General features: G+C 55.7%; 1 protein-coding gene across 1 annotated transcript in view; it reads left to right on the top strand.

Annotated features, from left to right (window-relative positions):
- DYSF (dysferlin) overlaps positions 1 to 21,400 on the top strand; it is a 91,352-nt gene that overhangs the window by 46,236 nt on the left and 23,716 nt on the right. Inside the window, exons 42-50 of the mRNA XM_054172414.1 lie at positions 6,231 to 6,329; positions 6,718 to 6,846; positions 7,977 to 8,132; positions 10,266 to 10,357; positions 11,829 to 11,999; positions 12,493 to 12,635; positions 15,224 to 15,363; positions 17,924 to 18,012; positions 18,292 to 18,387. Coding sequence (XP_054028389.1) covers positions 6,231 to 6,329; positions 6,718 to 6,846; positions 7,977 to 8,132; positions 10,266 to 10,357; positions 11,829 to 11,999; positions 12,493 to 12,635; positions 15,224 to 15,363; positions 17,924 to 18,012; positions 18,292 to 18,387 — 1,115 coding nt within the window. The remainder of the gene's footprint in view (positions 1 to 6,230; positions 6,330 to 6,717; positions 6,847 to 7,976; positions 8,133 to 10,265; positions 10,358 to 11,828; positions 12,000 to 12,492; positions 12,636 to 15,223; positions 15,364 to 17,923; positions 18,013 to 18,291; positions 18,388 to 21,400) is intronic.

Below are 21,400 nucleotides of genomic sequence, written 5' to 3'. Positions count from 1 at the left end.
CAGGTTTGAAGGAGACCTGGCCCTTGGCAGAGGCCCTCCAGTAGGAACCATAGGATGCTCTGGGTTGGAAGGGACCTCCAAAAGGTCAACCCCCTCTGCAGTCAGCAGGGACATCCTCAACTAGATCAGGCTGCCCAGAGCCCTGGGCAGCCTCACCTGGAAGATCTCCAGGGATGGGACATGGTTCATGCCTGTGCAGCTTCTCCATTGCCAGTTGTAGAGTAGGGTAGGATGGAATGGAGTGGAATGGAATGGAATGGAATGGAATGGAATGGAATGGAATGGAATGGAATGGAATGGAATGGAATGGAATAGAATAGAATTAACCAGGTTGGAAAAGACCTTTGAGATCATCAGGTCCAACCTATTACCCAGCACCATCCAATCAACTAAACCATGGCACCAAGTGCCTCATCCAGGCTCTTCCTAAACAAATGGTCTGGCAAGATCTCCCCTCCATCAGCCTCTGGCTTCCAGCAGACATCAGGGGGTTCAGGAGTACCTCCCAGAGGAGAGGAACTCACCAGGAGCCCTCAGACACCTCTGGGCTACAAACCTGCAGTGGAGAAGCCTCCTCTGCCCCCTGAGGAGCACCAAGAGGTGCTCTCCATGCAGTTCTTTGTAGCCTTCTGCTGGCTTTGGTTGTAAGGAACACAAGCCCTCAGATGGGAGGTTAGCAGAGCTGATCCTGGCCAAAGCCAAGGAGGCACAATCTGTAAACCATTTGGAGTAATTGGTTATTTGCTGTGCTGGCTGCTTCCAGAGCAGGGCACATATTTTACAGCTGATCCTGTTACTGTGAGCTGGAAGAGCTCTGGGGTTGGATCCCTCCCGCTGGCAGCGGTCGCCGAGCCGCCTTGCCCCCGGCAGCCTCCCTGCCGCCTTCCCTTCTCCTGGTGTTTCACAGAGCACAGCCATGGGATGGTTTGGGTTGGAAGAGGTGTTCAAAGGTCATCTTGACCCACACCAGCCAGGGCACGGTGTGCAGCAAGCAGAGGGAGCCTCCGAGTGCGGAGACGTGGCCCCGGAGGAGCCTTTTCCTTCCATTCCACAAGGGCCATGGAATGGTTGGGTGGGAAGGGACCTTTAAAGGCCATCGAGTCCAACAGCCCTGCAGCCAGCAGGGACATTGGCAATTGGATCAGGTCCACATGAACCATGGAATGGTTGGGGTGGGAAGGGACCTTTCAAGGCCATCGAGTCCAACAGCCCTGCAGCCAGCAGGGACATGTGCAACCGGATCAGGTTGCTCAGCAGCCTGCTGAACCTGACCTGGAATGGTTCCAGGGATGAGCCATCCACCATCACTCTGGGCAACCTGGGCCAGTGTTTCACCACCTTCATTGTGCAGACTCTCTTCTGCATGCACACGTGGGAGACAGCCTGTGACCCTGCCATGGCTGATGGGTGAAATGCCTCCTGGAGCAACCTGCATGGCAAGCTGGCTTGCCACCAGCTGAGGTGGCAAGGGCCATGGGACAGAGGGAAAATGGAGCCAAGAAGGTGTGTGGGTGGCTGCCTTTGGGACGTGGCTGCCTTTGGGACGTGGCTGTGGCCACAGCTGAATGTGAGGCAGAGCAGCAGAGGGATTGAGGATGTGGTTGGGGAGCCCCAAGGAGTGCAGCTGTGGGGTTTAAAGGCATTTTTGTGTTCCCCAGCTGGTTGCAGTTGCCTCTCTGCTGGAGTTTTCTGTGCCTACAGGAGGACAGGACTGGGCTAGGTTGGTTTAGTTGGGTCAGGAGCTGGGCTGACCAGCCTGGCACTGGCACTGGAGCAGATGAGGCTGGAGTGAGGTGGGGATCAGTCTCTTCTCCTAAGGAAGAGACAAGAGGACACAGCCTCAAGTGGCCCCAGGGGAGGCTTAGGTTGGACATGAGGAACAACTTCTTCCTCAAAAGGGTTGCCAAGGTCTGGAAGACGCTGCCCAGGGCAGTCCCCATCCCTGGAGGGGTTTCAGAGCTGTGTAGCTGTGGTGCTGAGGGCCATGGTTTAGTGGTGACCTGGCAGTGCTGGGTTAGCTGCTGGGCTCCATGACTGTAAAGGTCTCTTCCAACCAAGGCAATTCTGTGATCCTCTGATCTTCTAACAGCCTCCTCTCCAAGGATGAGCTGCAGGGTGTCATCTGCACCAGCCTGCTAACAAGCAGCTGGGCAGCTGCAGCTATAAATGTCCAGGCTGTTGCCAGGGGGATCTGCTCATCCCAGCTGTGGAGCTTCCACACAGCAGGAAATCTGCCTCCCAGATGGGAGGGGTGAGTAGGGTCTGAGGCTCAGGCAGTGGCTCAGCTTCTTTAGAGGCAGGATGTGTTAGTGCTGTAATTCTCTGTATTCCCCTGGGGGAAGAGCTGGGTCATCCCTGGGAGAGCAAGCTGAAGTGGTAAGACTTCAGTTGTCTTATGGCTGCTCTTCTCTCTGAGCTCTGCTGTCTGGATGTGCCTCAGTTTCCCCTACCAGTGAGATGAGGGTGATGAGGGCAACACTTCTCCAGAAGCCACTGTGGCTGTGGCATGCTAACTTCTCAGGCTTCCACACCCCCTTTGGTTCCAGAATGGCCATTTCAACACATTGCATGAAAACTAAGTTGTGCTGGATGAGCTCAGACTCCTGCTGCCCTCACCTTGGAGTGCATCCAATGGGATAGTCTGGCACAGGAAACCCTGGGCAGTAGGGAGAAAATTGCCCTGGCTCAGGCTTCCTGGATAAAAAGGAGGTGATGCCCAGGGATCACAAAATCCTGCATGGGTTGGGTTGGAAGGGGGCTTGGGATCATCCAGTCCAACCCCTGTGCAGTCACCAGGGGCACCCCCAGCTAGAGCAGGTTGCTCAGAGCACCAAGCAGCCTGGGATGGGGCATCTACCACCTCTCTGGGCTTCCTGAGCCAGGGTCTCACCACCCTCAGTGTTAACCATTTCTCCCTCCTCTCCAGCCTAAATCTCCCTCTTTTAGTTTCAAAGCATCACCTCTTGTCCTGCCACAGCAGGCCCTGCTCAGAAGTCTGTCCCCAGCTTTCTGAGAGTCCCCTTTAAGCACTGCAAGGCCACCAGAAGCTCTCCCTGGAGCCTTCTCTTCCCCAGGCTGAACAGCCCCAACTCCCTCAGCCTGGCCTCACAGCAGAGAGGTCCCAGCCCTCAGATCATTGCTGTGGCCTCCTCTGGCCCCACTCAAGCACCCACAAGTGATGCTAAGCCTTAGGTGTGTGCCCCACTGCAGCCCCATGGGCTCCATGCAAACACTGGGGAGGATACTTGAGGTCCCTCAGACATCTGTGCTGGTGCCCAGGGCACAGACCCCACCTGCAAGGACCCTCCTGTACCATATCCAAGAGCACAGCATCACAGCAGGCTGGGAAGGACCTCAAGGATCATTTCCTTAGTTGGGAAAACAATGAGAGAGAAAGCCCTGGAGGTGATTTTGGCTGTTTCATGGTTTCTAGATGAAGTCCTTGAGCACAGTCCCTTGGTGGTGGAGCCTTTGCTTTCCCTGGGCTTTGCCATCTGCACACAACTGGATTCATCTCCTCCACTATTAACATTCCAGTTGCTCCCTTTGACTCCTTTCTGGGTTTTTTCATTCCCATCCCCCCCAGTCCTTTTTATTTTTGGGTGACAGCAGTAAAAAATCAGGAGAGAAAGAAAAAAAAAGCCTCTAACCAACCTCTTTTTCTGTTGTTCTGTGTCTTGGGGCTGCAGAAGATACCATGGGTAAGTCATCAGATTAGCTGAAGTGCTTTCTTTGTAACTCAGTACCTGTGGAATGTTGTAATAAAGCCACCATGGGCAGAGTGGAGCTTTGGAGACAATAAAGCAGGGGAAGTGATGAAAGGCAAAGGCTGAACTTCAGGTTTTCAGGAAACAAGGGGAAGGAAAGGAAAGGGAAAGGAAAGGGAAGGAGAAGAGAAAGGTAAGGAGAAGATAAGTGAAAGGAGAAGATAAAGGAAAGGAAAAGAAAGGAAAGGAGAAGAGAAGAGAAGGGAAAGGAAAGGAGAAGAGAAAGGAAAGGAGGAGAGGAGAGAGGAAAGGAAAGGAGAAGAGAAAGGAAAGGAGGAGAGGAGAGAGGAAAGGAGAGGAGAAGAGAAAGGAAAGGAGGAGAGGAGAGAGGAAAGGAGAGGAGAAGAGAAAGGAAAGGAGGAGAGGAGAGAGGAAAGGAGAGGAGAAGAGAAAGGAAAGGAGGAGAGGAGAGAGGAAAGGAAAGGAGAAGAGAAAGGAAAGGAGGAGAGGAGAGAGGAAAGGAAAGGAGAAGAGAAAGGAAAGGAGGAGAGGAGAGAGGAAAGGAAAGGAGAAGAGAAAGGAAAGGAGGAGAGGAGAGAGGAAAGGAAAGGAGAAGAGAAAGGAAAGGAGGAGAGTAGAGAGGAAAGGAGAGGAGAAGAGAAAGGAAAGGATGAGAGGAGAGAGGAAAGGAGAGGAGAAGAGAAAGGAAAGGAGGAGAGTAGAGAGGAAAGGAGAGGAGAAGAGAAAGGAAAGGATGAGAGGAGAGAGGAAAGGAGAGGAGAAGAGAAAGGAAAGGAGGAGAGTAGAGAGGAAAGGAGAGGAGAAGAGAAAGGAAAGGATGAGAGGAGAGAGGAAAGGAGAGGAGAAGAGAAAGGAAAGGAGGAGAGAAGGGAAAAGGGAGGTGCAGAGAGCTGAGAGTTAATTTCTATACTATTGCTCTTAAAACCAATTTCTCTCCAAGACTGCAATTCCAAGCCTGCACCCTTGGCTTCAAGTACAAATCCACTAAAGCCCTCTTATGATTCCTGCATGAGGTCAGTGTGAAGGAATCGTGGGGGGCTTCCAAAAGAAGCCATCCTCGTTCGTTCAGGAATGTGCCCTGAGCCGTGGCCAGAGCCCCTTGCTCTTTGCTTGCAGGAGCTGCAGGAAGGGTGCTGCTGCAAAGCTGAGGGGTGTGCTGGAGCTGGCAGCTGCCTTCCTCCTTGGGACAGCAGCCCCAGGAGCTGGAATGCAGCTTGTTGAAGGCAAATGCTCCTTCCTGGCCTCGTGGGGCTGAGGTTGTGTGAGCTTTGCCTGTTGTAGTGTCACAGAACCTCAGCCTGCTGGGGGCTTGCAAGGGACCTCTGGGGGCCATCTGTTCTGCTCTTCTCCAGCCCCAGGGCTCTCAGCCTTTCCTCCTCACAGAGCTGCTCCAGGCCCCTCAGCATTTTCACAGCCTCTGCTGGACTCTCTTCAGTAGTTCCCTGTCTCTCTCCATCAAGGAGAAGAGAGCTATGTTCTTCCTGGGGGATTTGCCTGTTGCTTGTGTAGCATCACAGAACCTCAGCCTGGTGGGGGCTTGGGAGGGACCTCTGAGGGTCATCCTCTCTGCTTTTCTCCAGCTGAACCAGCCCCAGGTCTCTCAGCTTTTCCTCCTCAGAGAGGTGCTCCAGGCCCCTCAGCATCTTCATGGCCTGTCCTCAGTAGCTCCCTGTCTCTCTCAATCAAGGAGAGGAGAGCTATGCTCTTCCTGAGGGAGGTGCAGCACCTTAGGACTTGTCAATTTATGCACTTTATGCATTTAGCTGCCTGCCCACATGCTTTGATGGGGTGGGGAGCTTGGATGGTTCCAGGACACAAACCAGAGAGACAATCCCCATCCTACACCCCCCAGTACCTTCCAGACAAAGCCTAAAGCAAGGGCTTAACACCAGCCCTCACACTCTCCCTGCATTTCAGGCTGTCAGGACCATGTTGGCACAAGAGTTGTATCATCTCCTCTGTGGTCCTGCACTGAGGTCCTCAGAATTCCACCACTTCAATGGCCCAAATCTGCCCCTTTGGCTTCAAAATGCTGCAAGGCTTTTCTGGTGAGCTCTACCTCACCCTGCCACAGAGACTCACTGCCAAGTCCAGCCCATGGTGTTGTTGTGGCTGCAGCAGCTGGATTTGGGCTGGAAGACCCCCAAAAGCACCTTGAAACCAGGGGCTGAGGAGCTGCAGGTTGGGTTCCTGATGGCTTCATCACTTCTTCAGGCCATAGACCCTCATAGCCAAGGGGTGAGGAGCTGCAGGTTGGGTTCCTGATGGCTTCATCACTTCTTCAGGCCATAGACCCTCATAGCCAAGGGGTGAGGAGCTGCAGGTTGGGTTCCTGGTGGCTGCTTTGCCTCTGCAGGACAGATCCCCACTGAAGCCAGGCTGTGCCTTGGGGTTGGTGCACAGGGCAGGTGGTCACCTCTAGCCATTACTGGAGGTGCTGCTGTTGCTGGTTGCTGTTGGTTTGCTCATGGAGGTTCCTGATTTTGGTTTCTCTTGCCACAGGAGGAAGAATTCATTGACTGGTGGAGCAAATTCTATGCCTCCACAGGAGAGAGGGAAAAATGTGGCTGCTATTTGGAGAAAGGCTTTGACACCTTGAAGGTAAGTGGCCTTGGCTGGTTCTGGCTTGTTGGACCTGCACTTGCCAAGGGGTTTTCCATCAGCTTTGGGGTTTTTCTTAACCACAGGAGCCCAAACAGGACTGAAATGGAGAAGGCCTTGCCTGGTCTTAAGGAAAATGTTCCCAGCTGATGAAAAGCACTCTGCAAGACCTTGGCTTAGCCTGTGACATCCCTGATGTGCTGCTGTTTTATTGTAGGGTTGCCAGAGGTCTGCTCTCCATCACCCTCCAGGCTTCCAGGCCCCAGGGCTCTGTCCCCGTGGGTGGTATTTCCCTAGCACCGAGGAGCTCGGGGCAGGTCTTGAGCCAGGTTGGTAGGGTCACACTGCCTGGCAGCAGCCCCTGCCCTCATTCTCCATCTCTCCCCAGGTCTATGAGACAGAGCTGGAGAGCGTGGAGGACTTTGAGTGTCTCTCTGACTTCTGCCACACCTTCAAGCTGTACCGCGGGCGGTCGCAGGACTCCAGCGATGACCCCTCGGTGGTGGGGGAGTTCAAGGTGTGATGCTCTCTCTCTGCTGCCAACTGTCTGGTTTTGGTTAGGACTTCACAGTCTAGAAAAGCAGAGCGCTGGGTGCAGCTTGAACAACCTGCTGGGGCAGGTCTGGCTGCTGTGTTCCCAGCAGCAAGTTCCCTGCATGCCTCAAAGCAAGTTTAGGCTGTGCCATCATCCTGGAGCAAAAACCCCTCTCAGACTGGGTGTAAGCAGTGGAGCATCTTCTCCCTCTGGGGTGGAGGTGGGAGCATGTGTGAGCACTAGTGGCCTCACCATATCTCTCCCCTTGGAGGGGTCTGGCCAGTGCAGTGCTCAGTCCTTGGCTCTTTTTACCCTTCAGCAGCCTATTTGCAAGAGAAGAGGTCCCTGCAGCCAAAGTCTCACCTAAACCTCTGGGGGAGGTTGGGCTAATTCATGTTGGCAACGAGGCTCCTTTCACAGGAGCTCTTTGGGAGCTTGAAGGCTGAATCCATGGTGAAGAAGAGGAGGTAAAAGGACAACCAGGCTGAGGGGCTCTGTGCAGAGGTGTGACAGAGTTTGCATGGATGTTCAGGCAAGGGATCACAGGATGGTGGGGCTTGGAAGGGACCTCTGGGGATCATCTGTTGCAGCAGCTCTCCCCCCTGGCTCCCTTGAGTGGAGATGCTGGCAGGACATGATCTGGTCTAGCAGACAGAGCCAGGGTCTGGACTCTGTCCCCATCACTGTATCCCTGGGAACATTCCAGAGCAGACTGGACAGGATTCTCAGCAACATGATGAGTTGAAGGTGCAGGAGAGTTGGAGTGGATGACCTTTAAAGGTCCCTTCCAACCCAAACCGTTCTGTCTGGACTGGACATTGTGATCAATTTCTTCCCTGAAAGCATTGTCAAAGCCTGGCCCAGGCTGCCCTGGGCAGTGGTGGACTCCCCATCCCTGAGGGGCTTTAAAAGCCATGGAGCTGTGGTGCTGAGGGCCATGGTTTGGTGGTGACCTGGCAGTGCTGGGCTGATGGTTGGGCTCGATGACCTCCGAGGTCTTTTCCAACCAAACTGATTCTGTGATCCTACTGCAGCCACCCAGACCGCTGCTGCAAGCCCCTTCTGCACGTGGCAGGTGTGCCAGCACAGCTGAACTTGCCTGTCCTTCACAGGGGTCCTTCAAGATCTACCCTCTGCCAGATGACCCACGGGCCCCAGTGCCACCTCGGCAGTTCCAGCAGCTGCCGGCCAGAGGAGCGCAGGAGTGCCTGCTCCGGGTCTACATCATCCGTGCCTTTGACCTCCAGCCCAAGGACACCAATGGCAAGGTATCCTGCTGGGGAGAGCTCTGCTGGGCCTCCCTGCTGGCTCATGGGCTGCACTCCTCTAGCAGATCAGCTGAGGGCTGGAGCTCCTCTCCGAGGACAGGCTGAGGGAGCTGGGGTTGTGCAGGCTGGAGAGGAGAAGGCTCCCAGGACAGCTCATTGTGGCCTTCCAGGGGCTGAAGGGGGCTGCAAGAAAGCTGGGGAGGGACTTCTGAGGCTGTTGGGTTGTGATAGGACTGGAGGGGATGGATCCAAGCTAGAGGAGGGGAGAGTTAGATTAGACATCAGGAAGAAGTTGTTCCCCATGAGGGTGGTGAGAGCCTGGCACAGGCTGCCCAGGGAGGTGGTGGAAGCCTCATCCCTGGAGGTGTTTGCAGCCAGGCTGGAGGTGGCTGTGAGCAACCTGCTGTGGTGTGAGGTGTCCCTGCCCATGGCAGGGGGGTTGGAACTGGCTGATCCTTGGGGCTGGAACTGGCTGATGCCTGAGGTCCCTTCCAGCCCTGACAGTTTATGAGTCTATGAGTTCATGCACAAGGCTGAAGCTTTAGAAGCAGTGGTGACAGCAGAAAGGATCTGCCCCTTCCTTCTGCCTCCATGGCAACATCTGGGAATCCCAGGAGCCAAGCCTCCCTCCCTCCTGAGGGATCTTTCTCTGGGCCTGGTTAAAGCAGAGCAATGAGGTTTGGGTTTGGGGTTTTCTTCTGGTGTGTGAGTGCCAAAGGCAACAAAATGCTGCTTTTCACATGACTGCTTCTTGCAGAGCTTTGCCAATCTGGAAGGGAGAGTTGAGTGCAAGAAGAAAATTGCCTTGGTTCAAAAAAAGGAAAGGAAAGAAAAGAAAGCAGCTCATTTTTGGTTCACTTTGCACACACAAAAAAAGGCAACCCCAAAAACCAAACTCGGGGGGGGGGGGGGGGGGTGGAATAAATTCCTTTGTTCCACTGGAAAATGGGGGAAAAAAAACCTTAGAAAGATCAATTTTGACATGAAGGGGGAAAAAAAAATAGCCCAAACCAGCCTGGGGTTTGATCTGCCCAGCTGTCTGAAAATGGCCTTGGAATGAAGGTTTGCCATGCCTTAGAAATCTCCCAGGAGAAGCTCCTGAAGAGCAAGGAGGAGCAGGAAAAAAAAGAAATGCCTTTCTTTAAGCCTGAAATCCAACACTGAGCCAAGTTTGCCCCCAGTGTCCTTCCCCCCTCTGTCCTGAAGCTCGTCCCAGGCACGAAGGAAAGCCCTGAATGCCCATCAGGATCCTCCTCCCACTGCAAACCTTCCCCCAGCTCGGCTTTTCCAGCCTTCACTTCTTGCAAACATCACTGGGGAGGGATAGGACTCTGGGGGATGGAGCAGAACTAGAAGTGGGGAGATTCAGATTGGATGTGAAGCAGTTCTTCCCCAGGGGGGTGGTGAGAGCCTGGCACAGGCTGCCCAGGGAGGTGGTGGAAGCCTCATCCCTGGAGGTGTTTGCAGCCAGGCTGGATGTGGCTGTGAGCAACCTGCTGCAGTGTGAGGTGTCCCTGCCCATGGCAGGGGGGTTGGGACTGGCTGAGCCTTGAGCTCCCTTCCAGCCCTGACAATTCTATGGTTCTATGATTCTATCCCCAAGGCAAGGGGAAGCCACAAGGAGCTTGGCCTGGGTGTTTTATCCAGGCACATAACTGGCCTGTATCCCAGAATCCCAGCATGATGGGGCTTGGAAAGGACCTCTGGAGCTCATCCAGCCCCTGGCCTGCTCTAGCAGGGCACCCACAGCAGCTTGCCCAGGATCACAATGGCCAGGGGGGTTGGAAGCTCTTCACAGAAGGAGACTCCACAACCTCTCTGGGCAGCCTGGGACAAGGCTCCAGCACCCTCACACCAAAGAGGTTTTCATGGAAGTTCAGATGGAACCTCCTGGGTTCCACCTTGTGCCCACTGCCCCTTGTCCTGTCCCTGGGCACCACTGACAGGAGTCTGGCCCCAGCCTCTTGCCCCCTGCCCTTTAGCTCTTGCTGAGCATTGCTCAGATGCCCTCTCAGGATCTGATCAAGGTGCCCAGTGGTGCCCAGTGGTGCCCAGTGGCAAACTGGAGAATGATTCCTTCACCCTCAGGAGTGCTGTGTGATGACTCTGTCTTGCTTTCATGCTCACCTTCAGTGTGACCCCTATGTGAAGATTTCAGTGGGAAAGAAATCCATAAATGACCAAGAAAATTACCTGCCCTGCACACTGGAGCCTGTCTTTGGAAAGTAAGTTGTGGTTCACTCTGGGGGCCATATGGGCCACGTTGAGGGAGTGGAGCTGGGCCAGCCCAGAGCTTCCTCTTCCATCCTACATTCAAGGCTGATGAGCCTGAGTAACAGCAGCTTGCCCAGGGCCACAATGCCCAGCTGGCTTTGGAATCTCTGCAGAGGAGGAGACTCCACAGCCTCTCTGGGCTCACAGCAAAGGATTTTTTCCTCCTGTTCAGATGGAAGCTCCTGGGTTCCAGCTTGTGCCAGGTGCTGCCCCAGAGCTGCTTTGCAGCAGCTCCACCCCTCACCCTGTCCCGGTGCAGGAATTGTTCCTGCCCAGGTGCAGGACCCTTGCTGCCCTTCCTGGGGCTGCTCTCCCCCAGCCCCAGGTCTCGGTGGCTGGCAGCACAGCCTGGCTGGGTGTCAGCCTCTCCTCCCAGCGCTGTACCACCAGCCAGCTGGCTGGGGCACGCTCCATGCCTTCATCCAGGCTGTCGATGGGCAATGTGCGTGAGGGCAGCCAAGGGGAGGTGGCAGCTCTGCCTTTCTGACGCTGCATGCCAAGCCCCCGCTCCCTGTGCGGCGCGATGGAGCCCGAGGGCCTCCTGCCCCGCTGCAGAGCCACAGCCAGCCCCCGTGGAGCTCTCCTAGGCTGAGCAAGCCCTTCATTGGCAAGCCTGGCTGCTGGCCAGAGGCCGTCTAGACAGCTTGCTGCACCTCCCACCTGGTCTTTAAAGCAAGATGTAAACCCCAGGTCCTGGCTGCTGCTGGCTATTAAAGCTCCCCCGGCTCAGGAGCTTTCCCCCGGCGCTGGCTGCCGGCCAGCCTCAGCTAATTGCTTTCTGCTGACCCCAGTTCCTCCTCCGCTCTTAATTGGTGGCATAATCACTCACTTCCCCTCCTTAAAAGCTGCTGTGGGATGGGTGCTGGCTGTGGCACTGGGGGTGGTGTTTCTCCCCAGCCCTCGCAGCAGCAGGTGGAGGGGGCTCCTGCTGGGGCAGACGTGAGCCCTTCTGCTCACCCGCTCCTCACCACCTCCCACATCACCAGCATCCCCCAGGAGCACTGCCTCGGCCTGCAGGGAGGTTGTAGCCAGGTGGGGGTTGGGCTCTTCTCCCAGGCAAGCGGCACCAGAACAAGAGGACACAGTCTCAAGTCGTGCCAGGGGAGGTTTAGGCTGGAGGTGAGGAGAAAGTTCTTCCCAGCAAGAGAGATTGGCCATTGGGATGTGCTGCCCAGGGAGGTGGTGGAGTCACCATGCCTGGAGGTGTTCAAGAGGGGATTGGATGTGGCACTTGGAGCCATGGTTTAGTTAGTCAGGAGGTGCTGGGTGACAGCTTGGACTTGCTGAGCTCTGAGGTCTTTTCCATCTTTCTTGAGTCTATGGTTCTATGAGTATGATCTGCTGGGCTGGGGTCGATGTCCTGTGTGGCTCTCGGCAGCGTGGATCTCCTCTCATGGGTGTTTCTGGGCTGCTGTTGTGCAGGATGTTTGAGCTGAGCTGCACCCTGCCCCTGGAGAAGGACCTGAAGATCACTCTCTACGACTATGATCTCCTGTCAAAGGATGAGAAGATTGGGGAGACCATCATAGACCTGGAGAACCGGTTCCTGTCCAAGTATGGGGCACGCTGTGGCCTCCCCCAGACCTACTGCATGTAGGTACCTCTCTGGCCTTGGCCAGTGGCTCTCTGTCACTCTCAGGTCTCTGCAGTGCTGAGCTGGCCATGGGGACCAGGGTGATGTCTCAGTCCAGGTGTCCACCATCCCAGGGGCACCTGAGCAGTGCTGTACTTCACTGCAGAGACAGGTCTTGAGTCAGATTCACTCCAGAGAAGCCCTACATCTGAGGAGCCTCCCTGGCTCTCCTCCAGAAGCATGAAATGCCTCAGATAACAGCCATGTCCTTGGGGGGACCCTGCCAGGTCCCTGCTGCCTCTTGGGCACACCACAGTGAGGACACCTCCCACATACAGGGCCAGCTGAAGGGTGACACGAGGGGTCTGGGGGACCCACCAGTGAGCACAGTCTGAGCCAGCTGCACCTTCCTCAGACCTGCCCTCTTTGGTGTAATGCTGCTGCCCCTCCTTTATGCTGGGAGATGTCCTCCCCCATGCCCAGCTGCTGATTCCCCCTCCTGTTTGGTTTCAGCTCGGGTCCCAACCAGTGGCGAGACCAGCTCCGTCCCTCCCAGCTGCTCCACCTCTTCGCCCTGCAGCACAGCTACAAGGCTCCCACCTACCAGCCTGACAGGATCACCTTCAGGGAGCAGGAGTACATCCTCTCTGAACTGGGTAAGGGCCTGGGGGTGCTCTGGGCTTGCAAACACCTCTCCTCTCCCCAGAGCGAGGGATGGGGTTGGAGGTCATGAGGTTGTCACAGTGCAGGGGTCAGCACTGAGAGATGGCTGTGGCCCCATCCTCTGCCCTCTGCTGTCCAGTTGGGCTCTGCCCCTTTCCCAAGCTTGGCTCTGCCCCAAAGGCTGCAGATCACAGCTGGATCCGCACCAAACGCCGTGGTTGAGCCCAGACCTGCGGTCCAGCCACAGGGCCTTTGGCCCCGAGTGATTGATTCGCTCGCAGCCAGTCCCTCGCAGCCGGGGCTGGAGGAGCAGTTGTGCATCCCTGCCTTTCAGGGCTGGAGTCACTAGATGGAGACAATCTCATGCACACCGTGCCCAGCCTGGCCCACCACAGCTCCTGCCTCGGAGCTCTGCTCCAGAGGGCAGTGCAAAGTCAGCCTCTGCCAGCAAGGAGACAACATCCCTGAGTGTTGGAGGGGCACAAGAAGCCACCGAGACCTGCAGTGTCCTGCACACCAACCCCTGCCTGGCATCCCTGGGGGCAGAAGTTTGCTTTTTAGAGACTAGAGTCATGGAAGGGGGGCTTCAGAGAATGGATCACAGAATGGTTTGGGTTGGAAAGGCCCTCTCTAGACCAATCCTTCTCCAAGGAGCAGGGACATCTTCAACTAGGGCAGGTTGCTCAGAGTTCTGTCCAAGCTGACCTGGAATGGTTCCAGGAATGGGGCATCTACCACCCCCCTGGGCAGCCTGTGAGGGTGTCTCACCAGCTGCAGTGTAAAACCTCCATGGTTTGGCTCAGGGAGGAGGTGAAGCTCCACTGTGCATGGCTGAGGAGAGGCAGTTTATCTTCATGAAGGCCACTACCATATCACAGAGCTGTCAAAGAGGGCTTGGTCTGCAGAGACATAAGGCTAAGGGCAGTGGACACAAACTGGAACCCAGGAGGTTCCAGCTGAGTTGGAGGGAAAAAAAGCCTTGCTGTGAGGGTGGTGGAGGCCTGGAGCAGGCTGCCCAGAGAGGTTGTGGAGTCTCCTTCTGTGGAGAGATGCCAAACCCACCTGGACACTGTGATCCTGGGCAGCCTGCTCTGGGTGACCCTGCACCAGATGATCTCCAAAGGTCCCTTCCAGCCTGTACCAAGCTGGGGGTTCAGCAGTTCTGTGAAGGCACAACCCAGGGCTGATCCCTCTGCCTGCTCCTGGGGATCAAAGCACAATCCATGGCTGTCCCCAGGAGGGGAGGAGGAGTGGGGCAGCAACAGCTCCTTTGCTGCCTCTCGTTACGTGAAAGGTTTCCAGCCAGGGCTGGAAAGGTGTTAAACCAAGCAGGGTCTTCCCCCCTTCTCCCAGCCCCTGCCTTTCACCTTCCTCTGCTTTAATGGCAATCAGTTCAAAAACCAGAACAAAGTCTGATGCTTGACCTCGAGGAGATCTGGAAACCAGCTGTGCTCGCAGAGCAGCAGCAGATCTGAACCTGGCTGCATAAAGTGAAGCCATTAAACAGGAGAGCTGGGCTTTTACAAGCTCTGCACCCCCACCATTATTCCATAACCCCACAGTTGTTGTGTTCTGAGAGGGGTTTTGCTTTTGCCTCTGCACACACACACACTCACTCACACCAGGTTTCCACTGCCCATCTGGCTGAAGTTAAGCACTTCAAGCTCTTGCCAAGGAAGGAGCTGGGATATATCACCTGAAAGCTGCAGAGCCACAGGGATATTTGTGGAGAGCGTTTCATTTCAGAGCTCCTCCAAGGTGCTGGCCTTCAAATGCTCTGCTTGAAAGGCAGCATCTCAGGGGTGATGGCCTCCACCAGCCCTAGCCTGGCGGGTGGGATCCCAGAATCCCAGTGTGGTGGGGGCTGGAAGGGACCTCAGTGATCATCCAGTCCGACCCTCTGCTCAAGCAGGGCACCCACAGCAGCTTGCCCAGGATCACAATGGCCAGGTGGGGTTGGAATCTCTCCAGAGATTCACAACTTCTCTGAGCAGCCTGCTCCAGGGCTCTGGGAGCCTCCCAGTGAGGAAGTTCCTCCTCATGTTGAGGTGGAACCTCCTGTGCTGGAGTTTCTATCCATTGCCCCTTGTCCTATCCCAGGGTGCAACTGAGCAGAGCCTGTCCCTGTCCCCTCCCTCTTGCCCCCCAGCCCTCAAATATTGATAAACATTGATTAAATCCCCTCTCAGTCTTCTCTCCAGCCTGAACAGCCCCAGGGCTCTCAGCACCTCCTCACAGGGCAGTGCTCCAGGCCCTCAATCATCCTGGTAGCTCTCTGTTGGACTCTCCCCAGCAGATCCCTGTCCCTCTTGAACTGGGGAGCCCCAAACTGGATGCAATATTCCAGGTGAGGTCTCCCCAGGGCAGGACAGAGGGGGAGGAGAACCTCCCTGGCTCTGCTGGCCACACTCCTCTGAATGCAGCCCAGGACCCCCTTGGCCTTCTTGGCCAGCAGGGCACATTGCTGTCCCGTGGGGAACTTGTTCTCCACCAGCACTGCCAGGCTTCTGTGGCACAGCCAGAGTGCTGCAGGCATGCTCACTGCATGGTGTGACACTGCTCTTTGTCTGCTCTCTGGCAGAGGACAGCAAACCCTTCAACCCTCACCTGGGGCCGGCGGAGGAGCGCCTTGCCCTGCACGCCCTGCGCAGGCAGGGGCTGGTGCCCGAGCACGTGGAGACCAGACGCCTCTACAGCCCTCTGCAGCCAGAGATTGAGCAGGTGAGGAGGGGAGGGAGGTGGCCAGGCCAAGACCAAAAGCAGCATCTCCTTGTGATCCAGTGCTCTCCAGGCTCCTTGCTCCAGGAGACGTTTGGCTTTTCCCAGGCAGGGGACTCAGCTCGTGGAACTGGCTCTACAATGCAGGCTGGAGCTCAGCTCCGTGGCTGGCACCCTCTAAGAGCCTGGGGACACTGACTCCAGCCTCCTGTGCTGATTTCCATAGAGTCACAGGCTGCTTGGGATTGGAAGGGAATTTTGAAGCTCATCTAGTTCAAATCCCCTGCAGTCAGCAGGGACATCTGCAGCTAGAGCAGGTTGCTCAGAGCTCCAAACAGCCTGACCTGGGATGGTTCCAGGGATGAGGCATCTCCCACCTCTCTGGGCAATTTGGTTTGGAAGCTCTCCACAGAAGGAGACTCCACAGCCTCTCTGGGCAGCCTGAGACCGGGCTCCAGCAGCCTCACCTCAAAGAAGTTTCTCCTCCTGTTCAGATGGAACCTCCTGAGGTCCAGTCTGTGCCCACTGCCCCTTGTGCTGTCTCCAAAGAGAGTCTGGCCCCAGCCTCTTGCCCCCTGCCCTTTAGCTCTTGCTCAGCATTGCTCAGCTCCCCTCTGGGGCTGCTCTTCTCCAGGCTCCACAGCCCCAGGGCTCTCAGCCTTTGCTCTTCACAAGGATGCTCCAGGCCCCTCAGCACCTTCACCGCCTCTGCTGGACTCTCTCCAGCAGTTCCCTGTCTCGCTTGAACTGGGGAGCCCAGAGCTGGACCCAGTACCCCAGAAGTGGCCTCCCATGTATGTGTGCTTTATTTGGACCAAAAAGTGGTGCTTCCTGAGGAACAAAATGATTAATGGCCATCTGCCATGCATGTTCCAGTTGCATTCTGAAGGCAGTTTGAAGCTGGTGTGGATGTGCACAGCCACCGCGCTGCGCGAGTCCAGCTGTTTCCCATCACGGGTTCGTTTTTTAACCACACCACCTCTCAAGTGGTGGATGAGGAGAGCTGTCTGCAGATGTAAGCACACTGACAATTGCTCTGACATCTTCTGTGGTAATTCACCCCAGGAAGCTGCTGCTGAGGGGCGGGAGGTGGCTGCTCTCCGTCGGCCTGGGCTGCCCTCGCAGGCGCAGGTGCCGCGGGCTTGTGGGACCGGCCACGGGGAGCGGGGACGTTGCCTCTGCCGCACCATGGGGCTGAGGATGGGCAGAGCAACCAGGGGCTTCTAACCAAGAGCAGCCATGGGGGTGGTGCTGGGTGCAGGGGGTCGACCTGGGTGACTCAGGCCGCGCCGCCTTCGTGGCTCTGACCTGCTGCCGAGCCGCGGATCAGGCTGGCTCCGGCGGGAGCTGAACACCAGGTTGGGCTTTTCCAGTTCCCTGCTGAAAGGGAAGGTTTGCTTGCCAAAAAAGCAAGCAAACCACAAAGCCCTGTGTGATGAGCTGCTTCTCAAAGGATGGTGTGGTGGGTTTGGGCTTTTGTCACTTTCAGCTCATGGGCCTGGGGTTTAGCAGCAAGAGAGAGACCACCTAACCCCACCCTCAGCCTGAGACTGCAGCTTCATTGCTGCTGGAAGGATGTTGTGAAAGCAGAAGTGGATTTGTGGAATCACAGAGTCCTTTTGGTTGGAAGGGGCCTTTAGGATCATCAAGTCCAGCTGGTAGCACAGCACTGCCAGGGCACCACTGAACCATGGCCCTCAGCACCACATCTCCACAGATTTTAAACCCCTCCAGCGATGGAGACTCCACCACTGCCCTGGGCAGCCTGGGCCAGGCCTTGACAATCCTTTGGGGGAAGAAGTTGTTCCTTATGTCCAACCTAAACCTCTCCTGGCACAGCTTGAGGATGTTTCCTCTTGTCCTGTCTTTTTTTGCTTTGGAGAAGAGAGCAACCCCCAGCTGGCTCCAACCTCCTTTCCAGCTGGGTGATAGGAGGGACTTGGTGATCTCAAAGGTCTTTTCCAACCTGGTTGATTCTGTAGTTGTAGAGAGCCAGAAAGTCTCCTCCCAGCCTCCTTTTCTCCAGGCTGAACAACCCCAGTTCCCTCAGCTGCTTCTCACAAGATTTGTGCTCTAGACCCTTCCCCAGCTTCATTGCTCTCCTCTGGGCACACTCCAGCACCTCAGTGTCCTTCCAGCACTGTGTGATTGCCCTCTCCTCATCCCACCCTGCACTCCCATGGCCAGAAGCCCTTAAACCAGCTGTGCCTCTGGTGACAAAAGGAAACTCCATGGGAAAGAAGTGAGCTGCTTGCTCTGCAGCACCTCCCATGGACCTGGTCTTCAGTCTGTCCCTGTGTGAAGGTAGTCAGCCAGGGGGAGTAAAGCCAGAGTGCACCTTCAGGTGATCCAGACCCATCAGTTGCATATCAGAAGCCATTAACATACCCAGCTGTCACTGAAGTGATTTAAATATCATAGTTAATGACACTTTTAGCCTTAGTCTTCAACTAAGGAACAGTGGAGCACTCTAGGAGCACTTTTCTCTCTCCATGGGCTGAGCAGGGGAAGGTAGCCCAGCCGGGAGGCTCAGCAGGCTCCCTGTGACCTTCTCTCTATCCAGGGAAAGCTACAGATGTGGGTGGACCTGTTCCCAAAATCCCTGGGTCAGCCTGGGCCCCCCTTCAACATCACACCACGCAAAGCCAAGAGGTAACTTGGTTTTCCTTAGGGTTCCAGCACCTTCTGATTGGGAGGGGGTGAGGAGAGGGCTTGGGGATGTCAGCTCTGAGGGGGGTGGAGGAGGATGAGTCACCTGCCAAGCTGGGAAGTGTCTGTGTGGGGTTCCTCTGCAGGGAAAGGTGATTGGTGTCTGAGCTCCTTCAGCTGGCTGGCTGAGGAGCACAACCCTGCTGTCTAGGGGGCTGGAGGGGGGTCTCTGGAGCAAGGTTTCCACCTCCTCAGGTTGCTTTTGTTTCTGGGGCTGCTCAGGTTCTACTTGCGCTGCATCATCTGGAACACCAGGGACGTCATCCTGGATGACCTCAGCATCACTGGGGAGAAGATGAGTGACATCTATGTCAAAGGGTAAGCTGCTGCCCCCTCCAGCTGCTGGGGCCTGAGGCAGGACAAGGGGTGATGGTTTGAAACTAACACAGGGAGATGCTCACTAGAGAGAAGGGAGAGATGTCTCCAGTGAGGGTGGTGAAGTGCTGGAGTGAGCTGCCCAGAGAGGTGGTAGGTGCCCCATCCCTGGAACCATCCCAGGGCAGGTGGATCTGGTCTCTGAGCAGCCTGCTCTAGCTGCAGACATCCCTGCTGACTGCAGGGGGGTGGAGTAGGTGACATTTCAAGATCCCTTCCAACCCAAAGCACTCCATGAGTGGATGATTTCAGCTGCCAGCTCCATCCCAGCTCCTTTCCTGGGATGCCCCTGGGCTTGTTCCACATGCACAGGTTGCCTTCTTTATTCATTATTTCCCCCCCCCCCCCTTGAAACACGCAAAACCTGTGGCAAGCAGCAGCTAGCTCCTCTGGCACATTCCCTTCCCTGCCTGCCTCCCTTTGTGTTTTCTCTGGTGTAAAATGGTGCAGTCCCAGCCAAGGGACTGACTTAGCTTGAGCCTTCTGTGGATTTATGGGCAGGAAGAGGTAGGATTTTGAAACAGACTGTAAATCCCTCTTTTACAATCCCAATTTTCCTCCTGTAAATCCAGAATGCACCACACTTACCTGGTATTCACATCAAGTGCTTGGTTATCAGCTCCAGTTAAGCTGCTCTGTGCACTTCAGGGCCCTGAAATGCTGCTCACAGGGGGTTGCTGGGAAGAGGACAGCATCCACTGCATGCTGAGAGACACTGCCTGCCTTTTGGCATCCCCAATGACCAAGCAGAGCTCCCTTTTGGCATCCCCAGTGACCAATCAATTCTCCCTTTTGGCATCCCCAATGACCAATCAAATCTCCCTTTTAGCATCCCTAATGCCCAGGCACATCCCTCCTTTTAGCATGCCCAATGTCACATCAAATCGCCCTTTAGGCATCCCCAATGACCAAGCAGAGCTCCCTTTTGGCATCCCCAGTGACCAATCAATTCTCCCTTTTGGCATCCCCAATGACCAATCAAATCTCCCTTTTAGCATCCCTAATGCCCAGGCACATCTCTCCTTTTAGCATCCCCAATGCCACATCAAATCTCCCTTTTGGCATCCCCCATGTCCAAGCACATCTCCCTTTTGGCATCCCCCATGTCCAAGCACATCTCCCAGGGCTGTAAATGGGATAAAATCTTGCCCAGCTTCCTCATCTTTGCCCCCAAAGGGCTGCATCACCACCATGCCTGGGTAAGGTGTGAGGAAGGTTGTGGGGAGGGGAAGCCATGGTCCTGCTTGTGCTTAAAACATCTCCCCTGCAGAGTCAGGGGAATTGTAGAATCACAGAGTTGTTTTGGTTGGAAAAGGCCTTTGAGGTCTTTGAGTCCAACCCTTAACCCAGCACTGCCAGGGCACCACTGAACTATGTCCTTCAGTACCACATCTCCATGGCTTTGAAACTCCTCCAGGGCTGGGGACTCCCTGGGCAGCCTGGGCCAGGTCTTGACAACACTTTCAGGGAATAAAACTTTCCTATTGTTCAACCAAAACCTCCCCTGGCACAACTTGAGGCTGTTTGCTCTTGTCCTATTGCTTGTTCCTTGGGAGAAGAGACCAACCCCCAGCTGGCTCCAGCCTCCTCTCAGGGAGCTGCAGAGAGCCAGGAGGTCTCCCCTCAGCCTCCTGTCCTCCAGGCTGAGCAACCCCAGCTCCCTCAGCTGCTCCTCACAAGGTTTGTGCTCTAGACCCTTCATCAGCTTCATTGCTCTTCTTAGGTCATGCTGCAGCACCTCAGTGACCCAGAACTGAACCCAGTATTTGAGATGTGGCCTCAGCAGTGCTGAGCACAGGGGGGTGATGACTGCCCTGGTCCTGCTGGCCACATTCAGTACCTGCTTTGAGCCTACTGGGCTAGAAGCTTCCAGAGTCCTCTTCCAACCACTACTAAGCCTTGTGTGCCATTATGTGGTATCTTTCAAGCTCACCTACAGCTCCTTGCTGGGTAGCTAAGTAAAAGAAGGTCCTGGCTCCTCCAAAATCTTCCTTTTGTGAAGAGCAAAGAGTGAGGTGTGTGAGGCTTGAGTCCAACCCTGCTGCAGCCAGCAGGGACATCTGCAACTACAGCAGGTTGCTCAGGGTCCCCACACAGCCTGACCTGGAATGTTTCCAGGGGTGGGACATCTCCCACCTCTCTGGGCAGCCTGGGCCAGGCTCTCACCACTCTCACAGTGAAGAACTTCTCCCTCCTCTCCAGTCTAAATCTCCCTCTTTCAGTTCCCAACCATCACTCCTAGTCCCATCACTACCTACCCTGGTGAAAACGTCCCTCCAGCTTCAGGCCCCCTTTAGCTGCTGAAAGACCACCAGAAGGTCTCCCTGGAAGCTTCTCTTCTGCAGGCTGAGCAACTCCAACTCTCAGCCTGTTCTCCCAGAGAGGTGTTTCTGTTTTCATCCTCCCCATGTCCTTGAACTCCACTGAGAGGGACTTGTGTGCTGCCGGTCCTGGCCACAGGCAGGGTCCTGCCCTTGGGGGGGCCTGTTGTTGCTCCACCAAGTTAACCTGTGCTGTACTGCTAGTTCTGGGGCGCTGTGAAGTGACTGCTTTTGATTTCTGGCCTCTCCTGCTGCAGCAGGCTCTGCAGGAAGGAGACAACCCAGCGGTGCCCCAGGCAGCAGGGCAGAGCGTTCCGTTTGGGGTTGCCTGCGAGGAGAGGCCACTGGCGCTGCGTCCTGGGCAGCTTCCTGCCGAGCTTTGAAGGCTGTGCCTGGGCACCTGGGCTCCCCATTTTGGTCCCCCCAGCCCAAACCAGAGAATCCAGCCCCAAGTGCAGCAGCAGTGTGACCTGCTCACACCATCCCTGCCGCCCCTTTGCCAACGTGTCCGGGGGCCGTGCTCTGCGGGATGAACTCGAGTAGACCTCCCGTCCCTGTCTCCCACGACGGGGTTGGGACATGTGCTGCTCTCAAGCACTGCAGGAGCAGGAGTCATTTGCAGAGCTGGGCCAAAA

The sequence above is a fragment of the Dryobates pubescens genome, chromosome 23 (assembly GCF_014839835.1).
Source record: "Dryobates pubescens isolate bDryPub1 chromosome 23, bDryPub1.pri, whole genome shotgun sequence".
In the NCBI taxonomy this organism is placed as follows: Eukaryota; Metazoa; Chordata; class Aves; order Piciformes; family Picidae; genus Dryobates; species Dryobates pubescens.
Note: the sequence above shows the minus strand (reverse complement) of the source record. Positions and strands in the feature narration are given on the sequence as shown.